The sequence below is a fragment of the Pyrus communis genome, chromosome 8 (assembly GCF_041283825.1).
Source record: "Pyrus communis isolate YQ-2024b chromosome 8, ASM4128382v1, whole genome shotgun sequence".
Classification (NCBI taxonomy): Eukaryota; Viridiplantae; Streptophyta; class Magnoliopsida; order Rosales; family Rosaceae; genus Pyrus; species Pyrus communis.
Window position 1 is genome coordinate 22517242 of NC_142572.1, and position 12581 is coordinate 22529822.

A 12581-nucleotide genomic window follows, 5' to 3' on the forward strand; every position below is an offset into this window, starting at 1 on the left:
AGTATTAGCCCTTCCATGTGTATGCATCGCATCTTTCTCGAGGATGACGCTAAGCCAACTAGAGATCATCAAAGACGACTGAATCCCAATATAAAAGAAGTTGAAATCCCAGAGCAGAAGCACAAACACAAGCAAATTAAACAGGCAACCAAAAGATTTAAAAGACAGCAGCGACCTTGCTAGCAAGCGCACGCTCCCGCTTTTCAACGTAATTAAAGGGGAACCAACCGGCTTTTCCCTTGCATTCACCCTCAGCCCAGCCATTGTTTGATACCTGCTCAAGGGCAAGAAAATTTAACCTCCATACGAAGGAGAAAAATCCGAACCATGAATATAAGATGAAAACATGCAAGCTGGAAAGATGACAGAACCTTCCGGACAACGACATAATCCCCGAATGACAAACTTAACTCCACATCGGTTACAGCGTGGAAGGTGTACATAACCTGCGGTAGGCGAAAGGAAACAATTAGTAGAGACTAAAAAGTCGAACAGACTAAAACTTGGATACAACAACATTAGCATAAAGATACCTCTCCTAAGAAATAGTCCCTCAATTCTGTCAATTCATCATACGTTTCAGAAGCAAAGCTACGGCTGAGATCCTCATACGATGGTGGCGGAGGCATAGTGTCCTCTGTAGGCGGACTAGGTGATGCTTCAATTCGCTGCTTTTCTGACAAAATCTGTCCCAACAAATAGTGTCAATGATCTCTGCTTAAAGTAGCAAGACACTAGAATAATTTACAGCCAAATGAATTGGGAAAGGAAATTGACTTGCTGAAAGGAAGACTTTAGGATATTTCATACCTCGCCTTCAAGCTGATCAAGTATCTGAACTACATTCTGATGATAGTTGCGCTCTGCTTCCACCTTGAATGGGGACGAAAAATGAAAAATTTACAAAATTAATTTCCTTTTCAGTCTTGTAACTAGAACAGGCCAAGGTCTTAATACTTGAATAAAAAGGGGAGGCAATCCTTTACCATCGCAAGAAGCCGCTGAAGAGTCAATCTTTGTTGTTGACCTTCAATAGCAGCCATAGCTGCACTAGCTTCTTTTCCCAATATTGCAACGCTAGACTGCAGCTCCTGAAGCTTGGCTTCAGCAGCTTCTAGTTTCATGATAATATCAGCATTAGCTGCAGAATCCCGTACTTTGGCCTGGCGTCTGGAAACATCTATAGCCTATCCCGGTGGAAGTTAGTATATATAGACAAATCTGAAGGAGTAATAAAAAAACCAAAAACCAAATCACAACAAAGCTTCAAGTAATGAAGCAATCTCAACAAGTTTACATTAAACATCTTAAGATTTTGCGTTCTCTATGATTGAATACCAATGCATGATTGTCTCAAAATGAACAAACACTTTTAAAAGAAAACAAAAAAAGTTAACCGAGAAAATGTACGATCACCATGTAACATATAAATTCACTGTAGTATAATTGGTAGGAAACAGAAGAAACTGCATATACCTGAGCTTCAGCTTCTTGCCGCATTCTAGCATATCGTTGAGCAAGATGTCTAGCATCCTCCAAGGGCGCTCCCACTATCATTGCTCTTAAAGGCTCTGCAACCTACACAGGCAAATTGATAAGCACAGAAAGAGTTATTATGCAAACCTATAGAAAGAAACGGTGAACCAGTTTGTCATATGATGCATAACAACACAAAAAGCAGTCCAGTTCTTGAACCACACATGAAAATGGAAACAATTTTTACTGTAAATTTCTTTCAAAATGATCAAATGCACACGGAAATTAGTCAGTTGAAATTCCATTTGTATGAAACCGGCCCTGGCAATATTTGATTTTTACTTAATATGAAGCATTGTATAGTAATAATTTAACTTAAACCTGTGTGCCAAGGGCTTTAAGTAGAACTCCGCACTCTCTTTCCATTTGGGCCCGAGCTCTTCCAAAACTCAGTGCAGCTCTCGCCAGTGTGTTACCACTGGTGCAAGTCTTTTCAGAACCATATTTCCTGCTATCTTCAGAAAGCTTGGTACCTGTTGAAAAAGTATTATGTATAGCAACTGATAAAACCAACATGTATTCACATCCAAACTCCCAAGAAATGACAACGCATTTCAAGCAACATACCTATTTCAACGTGCTTTGAACCGGCCACAATGTAACCTTCCACTCCGCGGACAATTTCCTTTTGGTAATGCTGTTAAAGAAGAAGCAAAAAACGATAGGTAACACAACTAACGTGATGCTCGTTTAAAGCACAGACAAAAAAATAAGCGTAGCAACCTTGGCAGCACGAGTTGATATGTACAGCTTCTCGAGTTTCTGATGCTGTTGAAATTCATTTTCATCCGAGGCAACATTATCCGATCCCCCATATATGCCACCAGAAAATTGTTTGAACACAGCCTGACGGTGTTCACAAAATAATCAAAAGCAAACTCGATAAAGCTTCGACTAACTCTTATGCATTAATGAAGCATAGAACGTTGAATTATATGCCATTTTCGCTTGAAGTTTTCCGAAAATGTAAAAATTAAGCATCCAATTAAATCTGAAAATCGATAAGTAATTAGCAACGCCTAGCTCAAAATTTCAGAAATTCAGCAACATTACACTCCAACACATCCCCAAACAGAGCAGAAATAGTGAAAAATCTATTCGAATTCGAATCGATCCAATTCAACTCGAACAATTATATAAATATTATTTCATTAAGCAATCTCAGTATCTCGCAATCATCGCGGATTATGTTCATATCAAAATCCATACAGAAATACAAATTCGGAATCAAACGAGAGAGAGTACCTGCTGTTGCTTGGCGACCTGATCTCTGAGCTTCCTGATTGCCTCCATCAACGGTTGGTCGGAGCTCAGCTGTAGGTAGTCTCGATTTTTCAGAGTTGTGCCCTTCAAGACTTGATCTGGAGGCTGATTTGTCTGGTATTTTCCGTTAAATGACCGTCACGTCGCCGCCGTCGTGGTGCGATTACCTTTCTTTCTTTTTTTGCTTTTGGAAACGCGATTACCTTTCTTTCTTTATCTTGAATTAAACGTTAGTCTCCCACTCCTCTTCATTTCATTTCATTCCCTTTTGTATTTAGTTTATGTGCAGCTGTTCATTGCTTTCTTTCTTTTTTCTTATAAAATAAAATAACAAGTCTACTATAATAACTTGTAAATAATAGGTTTTAGTTTTGATTTAAAAATAATAATAACAAAAAATATTTATGCGGATCCATTGGGCCTAATAAGCCCTGCTTTGAATTCAGTAATTGAGCCCAGTCTTTTTTCAATTTTGTTGGGAGCCCATTTTGATTTCACTTTTTAATTTTTAGTCTATAGTTTGGAGTTTTCAGTTTTTTTTTTTTTTTTGAAAATTAAAAACTGAACAATTCTTTTTGTAACTATTTTTAGTTTTCAGTTGTTAAAAAAAAAAATTAAAATTGAAAATTCTAGGCCAAATTTTGAAATCTCCATTTAGTTTTTAAAATTTTTAAATTGAAAACGAAATGATTATCAAATGGTCTCTTAATTTAAGAAGCATAAAATTGAAACTTGTGTGTAAAGAGAAGAGCACTATGCTCTAAAGAGAAGAGCACTATGCTCTAAAGAGAAGAACACCCCCAAAACTACATGGCAAGTAGGGGTAAACATGTGAACAGAAAAATCAGTGAACATGATCAAATCGAATAAGTCAATTTTGGCCTAGATTGGTTTTGTTTATGCCGTCGCAGAGATATTTTAAAGAATCTGAATCGTCACAAGGACGAAGATCTTCTTAAAAGTCAAGCAGTGGAGAACCAAAAGGTGTGTTTTTCAAAATAATGGCTCTTGTAATATCCATGAAATAGTTTTTATTTTTCAATATGAAATTATTGCTACTTGTTTGAAGCTTCTTTTTAAGCCACACTTTAAAGTTGAAAAAATGATTTATACAGTGAATTATTGTTTGATCGATATTTATTCTTACTCATATTCTATGTTTTTTTTTTCGTTTTTCTGAAGTCTCTCTGGCACAAAGCTCTCGAGTTCAGATTCTTGCTTTAGAAAGCATTTCCATGCCGGTTACTTGGTCTAACGAAGACCTGTCATGCTGTGTCTTGTAGAATAGCCACTTTCAGAAACAAATCGATAGCCAAATGGCAGAGGAAGACGGAGGTGACCACAGGTGCTGCTGCTATTAAAAGCAAAGTGCATGCTTTTAATCAGGTACTAGGATTCTCTCCTCTCCTTTTTTTCATCTCCTTCCATCTCCTCCTTTCACATTCTTTATTTTGTTTTTTTCTTTCTATAAAAAATTAATATAAAATGTTGACGTGGCTTAACCGTGACCTTTCAAACAGAAGGAGAGAGAGAGAGAGAGAGAGAGAGAGAGAGAGAGAGAGGGGGGGGGAAAGGGAGAGAATTATACTAATTTAATCAGGTCTGGCTCTATAGTTGAACTTGTAACCATGCCCTTCCTTATGGCGGACTTGTGCCATGCTTTGCCAGATATTCACCAAGAATTCATTTTTCTTTTTCCAATTGCAGAATATTAGTGAGCAAGTTGCTTCTTATGTGAGAGATCCAAGCAAAATGGTTAGGCAGGTCAGATGAGGAAATCAGCAGTTGTGTATTAGGCACTGTAAGATTTTAACTCTTACATCTAAATTGAAAAGAATGAAAATTTCACAGTTCCCAAGGTATCACGTGCATGCTCAGATACGAGGAATTTTTCAGTATGATCGGTACACGGGATGGTACATCGCGTGTTACTATACAAATGATTGGATATGTGTGCTAAAAAGTTAATAACTTAAAAAATAAAATTTCTCACCACTTCTATTAAAATATGTAATGTATCACTTGTGTTCGTGTCACAATTAAAAATTTCTCCTTTGATACAATTCATATGTTTAACATCAAGATGAGTTTTTCTTAAGTTTTGTACGTTTAGTAATTTAAACATGACTAAACATGATTTATGGATGTGCAGGTTCCTGAGGGGGACAACACTACACAGGGAGAGGTACTGATTGCATATACTTGTGGTTAACTATAATCCTATACTAATCTTAGGACCCATCTGTAAATTCGTTGGATTAAATGTCCCATGGAATTTTCATTTTTCCCATGTGCTATTATAACTTCCAAATGAGGTACAAATTCATTGTTTGGGATGCATGCAGTTTATAATTAGTTTTAACGCACAAATGAGGTATAAATTCATTAATTGGGATGGATGCGGTTTATAATTAGTTTGATACTAGGTTTGAACATATTTTGGGTTGTTTGTGGTGTTTGCTTCATTTTTTTTAAATGACTCAAATGTGACTTGATGAATTTGTCCCTTTTATTGTTATAAGAAAAGACCATGTAGCCTGTGTTCGAGGACTACAAGTGTTTCAATACTCTTCATGCGCCATTAGCTTTATTTAAAATTTTGATTTGTTTGCCACTTGGATGTGCAGCCTGTGAGGTCTGCTTTTGTTTTCCCTGATGCCGAAATAATTCCCGCCCCCCCCACCCCCCAAAAAAAAAAAAAAAAAAAAAAACGCTACCATGTGTAGAAGCATTTTTTTGTTTTACTTATTTACTGATACTCTGATAGTATCGCTAATGCTGGATGTATTTTATGCTATATTTGATGGCATTGAACACATTTAAACTTCGGTATCTAGTTGTAAGGGGTTTTTAGATCTCAAGCGGTTAAGAGTGATTAGCTTTGAACTTGAAGTTTTGAAGGTAGAAAACATCTTGAGAGCAAGGACTGCAAAGATATATCTATATCAAGTCAAATTACAAACTCATGGTGGGCTTGTGGACGAGTGTCGCTTCTTTTTTTGGGAGATGGAGGACCAACCTACTAGAGCAAGCGCGAAAAAGAAGCCGACAGTTGTGAGGCGCACCTTCCAGCCACTCAGGCTGCAGTTATTGCTAGCAACCCTCGTCTTTGGAATTGTGTCATCAGGTTCATTCTCTTGCCCTTCTTTGTCTGAAAAACATACAAATAACATAAAATTTATTGGAAATGTTTTTGAAATGAATACGGACACACCTGGAAGTGTTTGGATGGAGTATAATTCAATGCAATACAACAACACAACATACTTGCGTCTTCTTCATCAGAGTCCATGATGAGGATATCAATGTCGTCAGTATCTGCTCTTGCATAACCACCCAGGAAGTATATTCCCGGTCTGCACTTCCACGTCTTCAAATATCCACCGATAACATGTGGATAATTAGGATCTGATTTGGAGTTGTGTTGGGTACTCATCTTGTCTTGGTGCTCTTGCACAAGCTCGACACCAAACTCCTTTACCCAAAACACGTCACGTCCTCCGGTTATTACCGAAACCACCACTTCATCTCCACATTGTAATATTGCTTCATTCTCCATCTTCCAATGGCTCAACCATATCATATCTTCTCCATCACCTGGAATTCCATAGAACTCTGGGGCATGGATCCACTTCAGACCCTTACTCTTGTTTCTCACTTTGATCATTATTGGAGCAATTCTAGGTCCAGTAAAATAATTATTTGAATTTTCCTTTGCATAGGTAGCAAAGATGTTCAAGCCTCGAATTCTGTGACTAGCAAGTAGTAAAGGGACAATAAAAGATATCGAGGACTTGGTACTTTTAAAGCTGAACTGGCCTGGAACCTCATTCCTAACAAAAAACGTGCTGAATATACCACGTTGATACAATCCCTATGTATTTGCCACAGTCATAACAACATTACTCAGTCATTTGTTTCCCATTATATATTTAAGACTTATGAGAGAGAGAAAGAGAGGCGCACCTGGACGGGGACCTCTTTGGGATCCCTGAATGTCAATGGATTATACATTCGAACAGCTGGCATGGATTCCAAGTTGCACAAGCCCAAAAGTTTGATCATTTCCACATCAACTCTATCAATAGGCTCTAACTTGTAACAGCCCATCCACTCAATAAGATTCCAGTTGTTACCCATAGTTGCTAAACGCTGTCGATTAAGGGAATGTAAAGTTATTTTTTTTAATGATGTGCATCCGCTTATATTTAGCCTTTGGAGCGCTTCCGGCAACCCCACAAGCGATTCGAGCCTATCACAACCTTGGAAAGAGAGTTCATCGATCCTTCTCAAACCTTTGATGAAAACTGGCAAACTGCAAATTGGATTCTTATTAAGATGTAGTCTTCGCAAGTAGGATAGATTACTTAAATCCTCAGGAAAGACATCATCAGAAAGACTGCACCTCTTCAGACTTAACTCTACCACAGAGGATGGAAAAGAACTCAAGATAGCTGAACTTCTTTCTGGCCATAATTCACTTATTGGAATTCCATCTGTCTCAAGAACTTTCAGAGACTCCATCTTCTTCACCATCTCTACTGGAAACTCATCAAGATTTGAGCAACCAGATAAAATGAGTGTTTCAAGTGATTTAAGCATGCACATGTTCTTCGGAAGCTTCCTAAGATTCTTGCAATCCTTCATATTCAAGTACACGAGTCTCTCCAGGTTTCCAATGGATTCATGAACATTCTCCAGGCTTGTGCAATCTACAAGAATCAGTTCCTCTAGATTGGGGAAAAGTGAGAAGTCAATGGTTTCACTAAGGCCATGAGAATGGCTCACGTCAAGGATCTTCAACGATGGAAGAAACTGTGGAAACAGAGGAAAAAAAAACAGAAAAGAAAATAGAACAATGAAATAAGTATCTAAGATAAGAAATTAGTCATCGAATTAAAGAAAACATAGTAGTTCATTTTAACACATGGAGTTAGTCAACAAATAAAAAAATAACTAAATAAGGAAAGGGAATTGAAATGCATAGAGTAACATACTTTTGTTCCTCTGCATACTTGTCTTAAGCTACTATATTGCATTTCAAGAACAATTACGTTCTCCAAAGGAAAATCAATTGGTATAGAATCCAAAGGAAATTCAAGCCAACACAACCATCTTAATTCTGTAGGGAAATCTGCATAACATCCATCCACTCGTACATGACTAAGATGGAGTAGTTGTAAATTGCGCATCCTTGCAAATGCATTGGTTTCCAAGACTATCTCATTTGTGTTTATTGGACTGTTTACAGGATGGTTACGCATATCCAGGACAAGACCTTGGATTTTTTTCGTACCCTTAAAAAAAAAAAAAAAGACATTAATATGCATAATTTTCACAAGAAGAAATACATATATAGGCATAAAAGGCATGTTTCTTACATTCTTTTTCCTCAATACATGGAAAGAATCCTTATGGCGCCATAATCTACTACGTTTCTCAGGCTCTTCTGATTCTTGATGAGCAATTTCTCTTCCCATAGCACAAATCATGTCATGCATTTCCACCTTGCCATATTCATCAAGTGTCACCAAGGATCTGTCAATGAGATTTTGAATGCCAATGATTGTATAGAAATCACATCCATCGAGTATTCTAACAATGTAGCTTTTGTTCCTTCTTATTAGGAAACAAGCAATGTGGAGGAATAATTGCCGGTCATGTTCATCTTTTAAACTTTCGTAGCTTATTCTTAGTTTATTCATGATTTGACCATCAGGAATAACTTTTAGCTTCTCCAATGCACTTTCCCATACATCTATACTTTCCCCTGATAAAGAAGAACCCAAAACCTTTAGAGCTAATGGAAGTCCGCCGCTATGTTACACTAGCTGGTTTGAGTGCTCCATGTATTCTTCTATGGGATGGTCCTGGCCAAAAGCATGCCAACTCAAAAGCTTTAATGATTCATTGTAATCCAAAGTTTGAACTCTGTGCACCTCTGTAACTTGATCTGCCCTTAGCAACCTTTCACGCCTAGTTGTTATTAGTATCTTACTTTCCGGATAAAACTGATCTTTCATCCTTAGGATTGCATCTAATTGGTCCATTTGGTCAACATCATCAAGAACAAGTAGAACTCTTCTCAAGCTTATGGCCCTTTCAATCTTAATTATTCCCTCACTAACACTGTGTATTTTCACTTCTCTGTCGTTCAAAATATCACAAAGAAGTTGCATTTGTATTTGAACTAAGCCATTTGGTCGATCTGCTGTTTCTTTGATATTTTCAATGAAACTACTTCCTTGAAAGCTTCTAAAGTTTGAATTGTAAACATGTTTTGCAATGGTTGTCTTCCCTATTCCAGACATGCCATACACAACAAATATACCAACATCACTTGATCCATCTTGTAACCACAAATTGATGCGTTTGACTTGAGATTGAATTCCAATCAATTTTGGTTCAACACTCAACGGCGTGCGACTTAACTTGTCTCCTATCACCTTAACAATGTTTTTGATAAACTTTGACTCGTACCTAAGAATTTGCAAACAAAATGAAAAATGAATTGGGGAAATTAGATAATTAAAACATGTGTTGATTGCCTTTGTTTAAATAAGAAAAAAAAGAAGACTGCTGACAAAATTAAATTGAAAAAAAGAAGAAGAAAGGAATACAACGCATAATTTATACGAACTATAGACAAATACATCACAAATCACATCCTAACTTTTTTCCACACTGGCTTTCAAAAAAATTTAACGAAAAACCACATTTTTACACTAAAAAAATCAATTCTGATACTATTCATTTTACCCTTTATTTTGTTCTTATCGTTAAAACTCAAAAAATTTTCATTAGTTTTCCTAAGTCCTTATCGTTAAAACTCAAACATTTTTCATTAGTTTTCCTAAAAAAAGAAATACATCGCATAATTTATATGAACTATAGACAAATACATTACATATCACATCCTAACTTTTTTGCACACCAGCTTTCAAAAATATTTAAGCAAAAAGAGGACTCCTGACAAAATTAAATTGAAAAAAAAAAAAAAAAAAAACTTTAACAAAAAGCTCTAGTACTGTTCATTTTAACGAAAAATCATATTTTTATACTAAAAAGTCAATCCTGATACTATTTATTTTACTTTTATCGTTAAAACTCAAACATTTTTTTATTAGTTTTCCTAAAAAAAAATAGAATATATTGCATAATTTATACGAACTATAGACAAATACATTACAGATCACATCCTAACTTTTTGCCTCACCAGCTTTCAAAAATATTTAAGCAACTAGAAACCAGTAGATTAACATGGAAAATGACTAATCCTTGAGTTGAGTTGAGTGTGACTTCTTTAAGTTGACCTAAATTGAGATTATTATTCAATACTGAGATTGAATTAATAAATATATAAAAATCTAGGTCACTACGGATCATACATCAAATTGACCCAAGAAAGAGAAGAGAAATGGAGATAATGAAAGTTACCCATCAGCTTGATTTTGTAAGACCATGCCTGCTAGATCTGCAATCTCTGCAAGTGCCTTCCTCCATCCCTCCACCTTTTCCGATGACTGATTTTTCTGGCTTCTAGCAAATGATTTTCTAACACTTCCTGTCTGCTTCCTCACGTGGGACGGATCGACATCGTAGAAGACTGGTAAAACTACATGGTCCGCTTGCGTTCAAGGATCAACACAAGCTCATCAAGACACCAACTGGATGACGCGTAATCTTTCGAAAACACGACAACAGAAGTTCGTGACTGCTGGATCGCTTTCCGCAGTCCTGGCTTTATATCTTCTCCTCTCTCAAGTTCATCGTTGTCTCGGAACGTAAGAAATCCTGCGTTGTTCAAGGCTGTGTAGAGGTGGTCGGTAAAAGTCTTGCGAGTTTCTTCGCCTCTGAAGCTCAAGAACACGTCATAGCGATAATCCCGAAAAGTGTTGGAATCAGAGGAGGTTCCTGGAGATGTTCTCACAAGAGCCATTGATGTGGATCGATGTTCAAACAAAAAAACTGGTGTTTGCTAGGTGCAATGCAAATGTCTGTGAGCAGGGGAAATATGTAATTGGGTCCTTTCCATCTACTTCCAGAAAAATTTATAAACAATATTATAAAATGGGTTGTTAAGTCATGGTCGGCCGCTAGTGGCAGACATGAAAAGAAAAAGTAAAGATTACTTCTTATTTTATGTGTGATTTTATAAATAACAATTATATTGATCGTTGCTCATCGTTTTGTGATAAAATGCATTTCTAATTGCACAAACATCTTTTGTAATAAAATAAAACACATTTTGATCGTTGCTCAATGCTTATTTCTCGTTCTTGAACTGTTGAAACCATTTCTACCAATCAACCCACCAACTAGTGTTTCCAATATCACCATATCGAAGGTTTATATATTCAACTGCAAGATTGATTGTCCTAAAGATGATGTGGTTATGAGACAAAATTTAAAACTTGATATAACCACATAATAATGTGGCACTTGTAATGTTCAGTTAGTTTCATAACGAAAGTTTGGAAAAACTTGAATCTTGGTACATGTATGGTTGAACTTAAGATGATTGATCGAATTATTGTGCAGTTATAGGTTTGTTGTATAGTAACGAGATTCGGCAAGTTATGTCTATATCCTTGAGTAGGAATATTGGTTTCTCATTATACGAAATATAATTTACGACGTAAGAAACAAGGGAAGTTGGGGGCATTTTGCTCCCTTCCGTTAGTAGATATAATGATTTTTTATTTTTTATGCATTTCCCTCTTTTCCTTTACCCTCCTAAGCTTCCTTCACATTTTCCCTTCTTTTCCGCTTTTCTTCTTTTCCCTACTCCTTTTCTCTATTCTCCGAAATTTCCTCTCATTTTCCTCCTTCCCTTTCTACTTTTCACTTCTCCTTTTCTCCTTTTCCTTCCCTCTACCCTTCAGAGTTTCCTTCCCAATTTCCCCTCATTTCCTCTCATTTTCCTTCTTCCCTTTCTACTTTTCCCTTCTCCTTTTCTCCTTTCTCCTTTTCCTTCCCTCTACCCTCCAGAGTTTCCTTTTCATTTTCCCCGCTCTTTTGACATCATTATATTTTGGTCAAGCAATTGGAAATATCTCTTTTGCTCACGGAAGTGATGGCCACTAGTGGTAAGTGACGAGAGGGGACCCCATGCAATGTTTTTCTTGATTATTCATTATTTAAAAGCAGATGAATAATGTTACGGTCTAATGATATTTCTCTTCACTTGTAAGTAAGAAGTTTTATGTTTGATTCTCGTCAAATGCAAATTTGAACCATGTTATTGCTAGCCCATTGTGATGCTTAGCCAACTCCCTCTTCTTAGTGTAGACAATATCGTTTATTCAAAAAAAAAAAAAAAAGTGGATGAATAATATCAACTTGATCTCCTTTCATATTTCATTTCAACGCTGAAAAATGTCCAATTTGGTATACTGGTACTTTTGTTGATTATTTTGTTACTTTATTGGAAATTTTAACGAAAAGTCTACGATACTGTTCACTTTAACGAAAAATCACATTTTTATACTAAAAAGTCAAACCTGATACAATTCATTTTACTTTTTATTTTGTTCTTATCGTTAAAACTCAAAGTTTTTAAGCTCTTTTTATTAATTTTTCTTATTTTATTTTATGAGACATTCTTTCAGATAACTTAATTTTATTTTTAAGGCGTCATTACTCATTCAATATTTGCCAAGATTTTCAAAACGTACGTTACCTTTCTAATGGACGATTGCCACATTATGGGTTTGTGAGACAAAGACAATCTCTCCCCATCCGGTTGATAAGAATGGTGGAAATAAAGGATATGGCCATAC

At 36.3% G+C, this 12581-nt stretch overlaps 2 protein-coding genes and 1 pseudogene across 3 annotated transcripts; all 3 read right to left on the reverse strand.

Annotated features, from left to right (window-relative positions):
* Nucleotides 1-65: 65 nt before the first annotated feature.
* Nucleotides 66-3136, reverse strand: LOC137717630 (SH3 domain-containing protein 2). The gene is made up of 10 exons (XM_068457050.2): nt 2782-3136; nt 2260-2382; nt 2104-2173; nt 1858-2009; nt 1477-1578; nt 987-1187; nt 811-873; nt 534-686; nt 372-446; nt 66-274 (listed from the first exon to the last, which is right to left on the reverse strand). The coding sequence occupies exons 1-10, from the start codon at nt 2827-2829 to the stop codon at nt 158-160; spliced, it is 1104 nt and encodes a 367-aa protein (XP_068313151.2). The 5' UTR covers nt 2830-3136; the 3' UTR covers nt 66-157.
* Nucleotides 3137-5646: 2510 nt separating this feature from the next.
* Nucleotides 5647-10858, reverse strand: LOC137717401 (TMV resistance protein N). 2 transcript variants are annotated; one of them, XM_068456765.2, is made up of 6 exons: nt 10237-10858; nt 8181-9279; nt 7797-8096; nt 6766-7614; nt 6067-6673; nt 5647-5950 (listed from the first exon to the last, which is right to left on the reverse strand). In XM_068456765.2, exons 2-6 carry the CDS (start codon nt 8502-8504, stop codon nt 5763-5765), a joined length of 2268 nt encoding a protein of 755 aa, XP_068312866.2. In that variant the 5' UTR covers nt 8505-9279; nt 10237-10858; the 3' UTR covers nt 5647-5762. The 2 variants fall into 2 exon arrangements, with proteins under 2 accessions (XP_068312866.2, XP_088555039.1); XM_088698913.1 differs by lacking the exon at nt 7797-8096 and having other exon boundaries at nt 10237-10832.
* On the reverse strand, nt 8622-10738 carry LOC148695372 (disease resistance protein RUN1 pseudogene; annotated as a pseudogene).
* Nucleotides 10859-12581: the final 1723 nt, after the last annotated feature.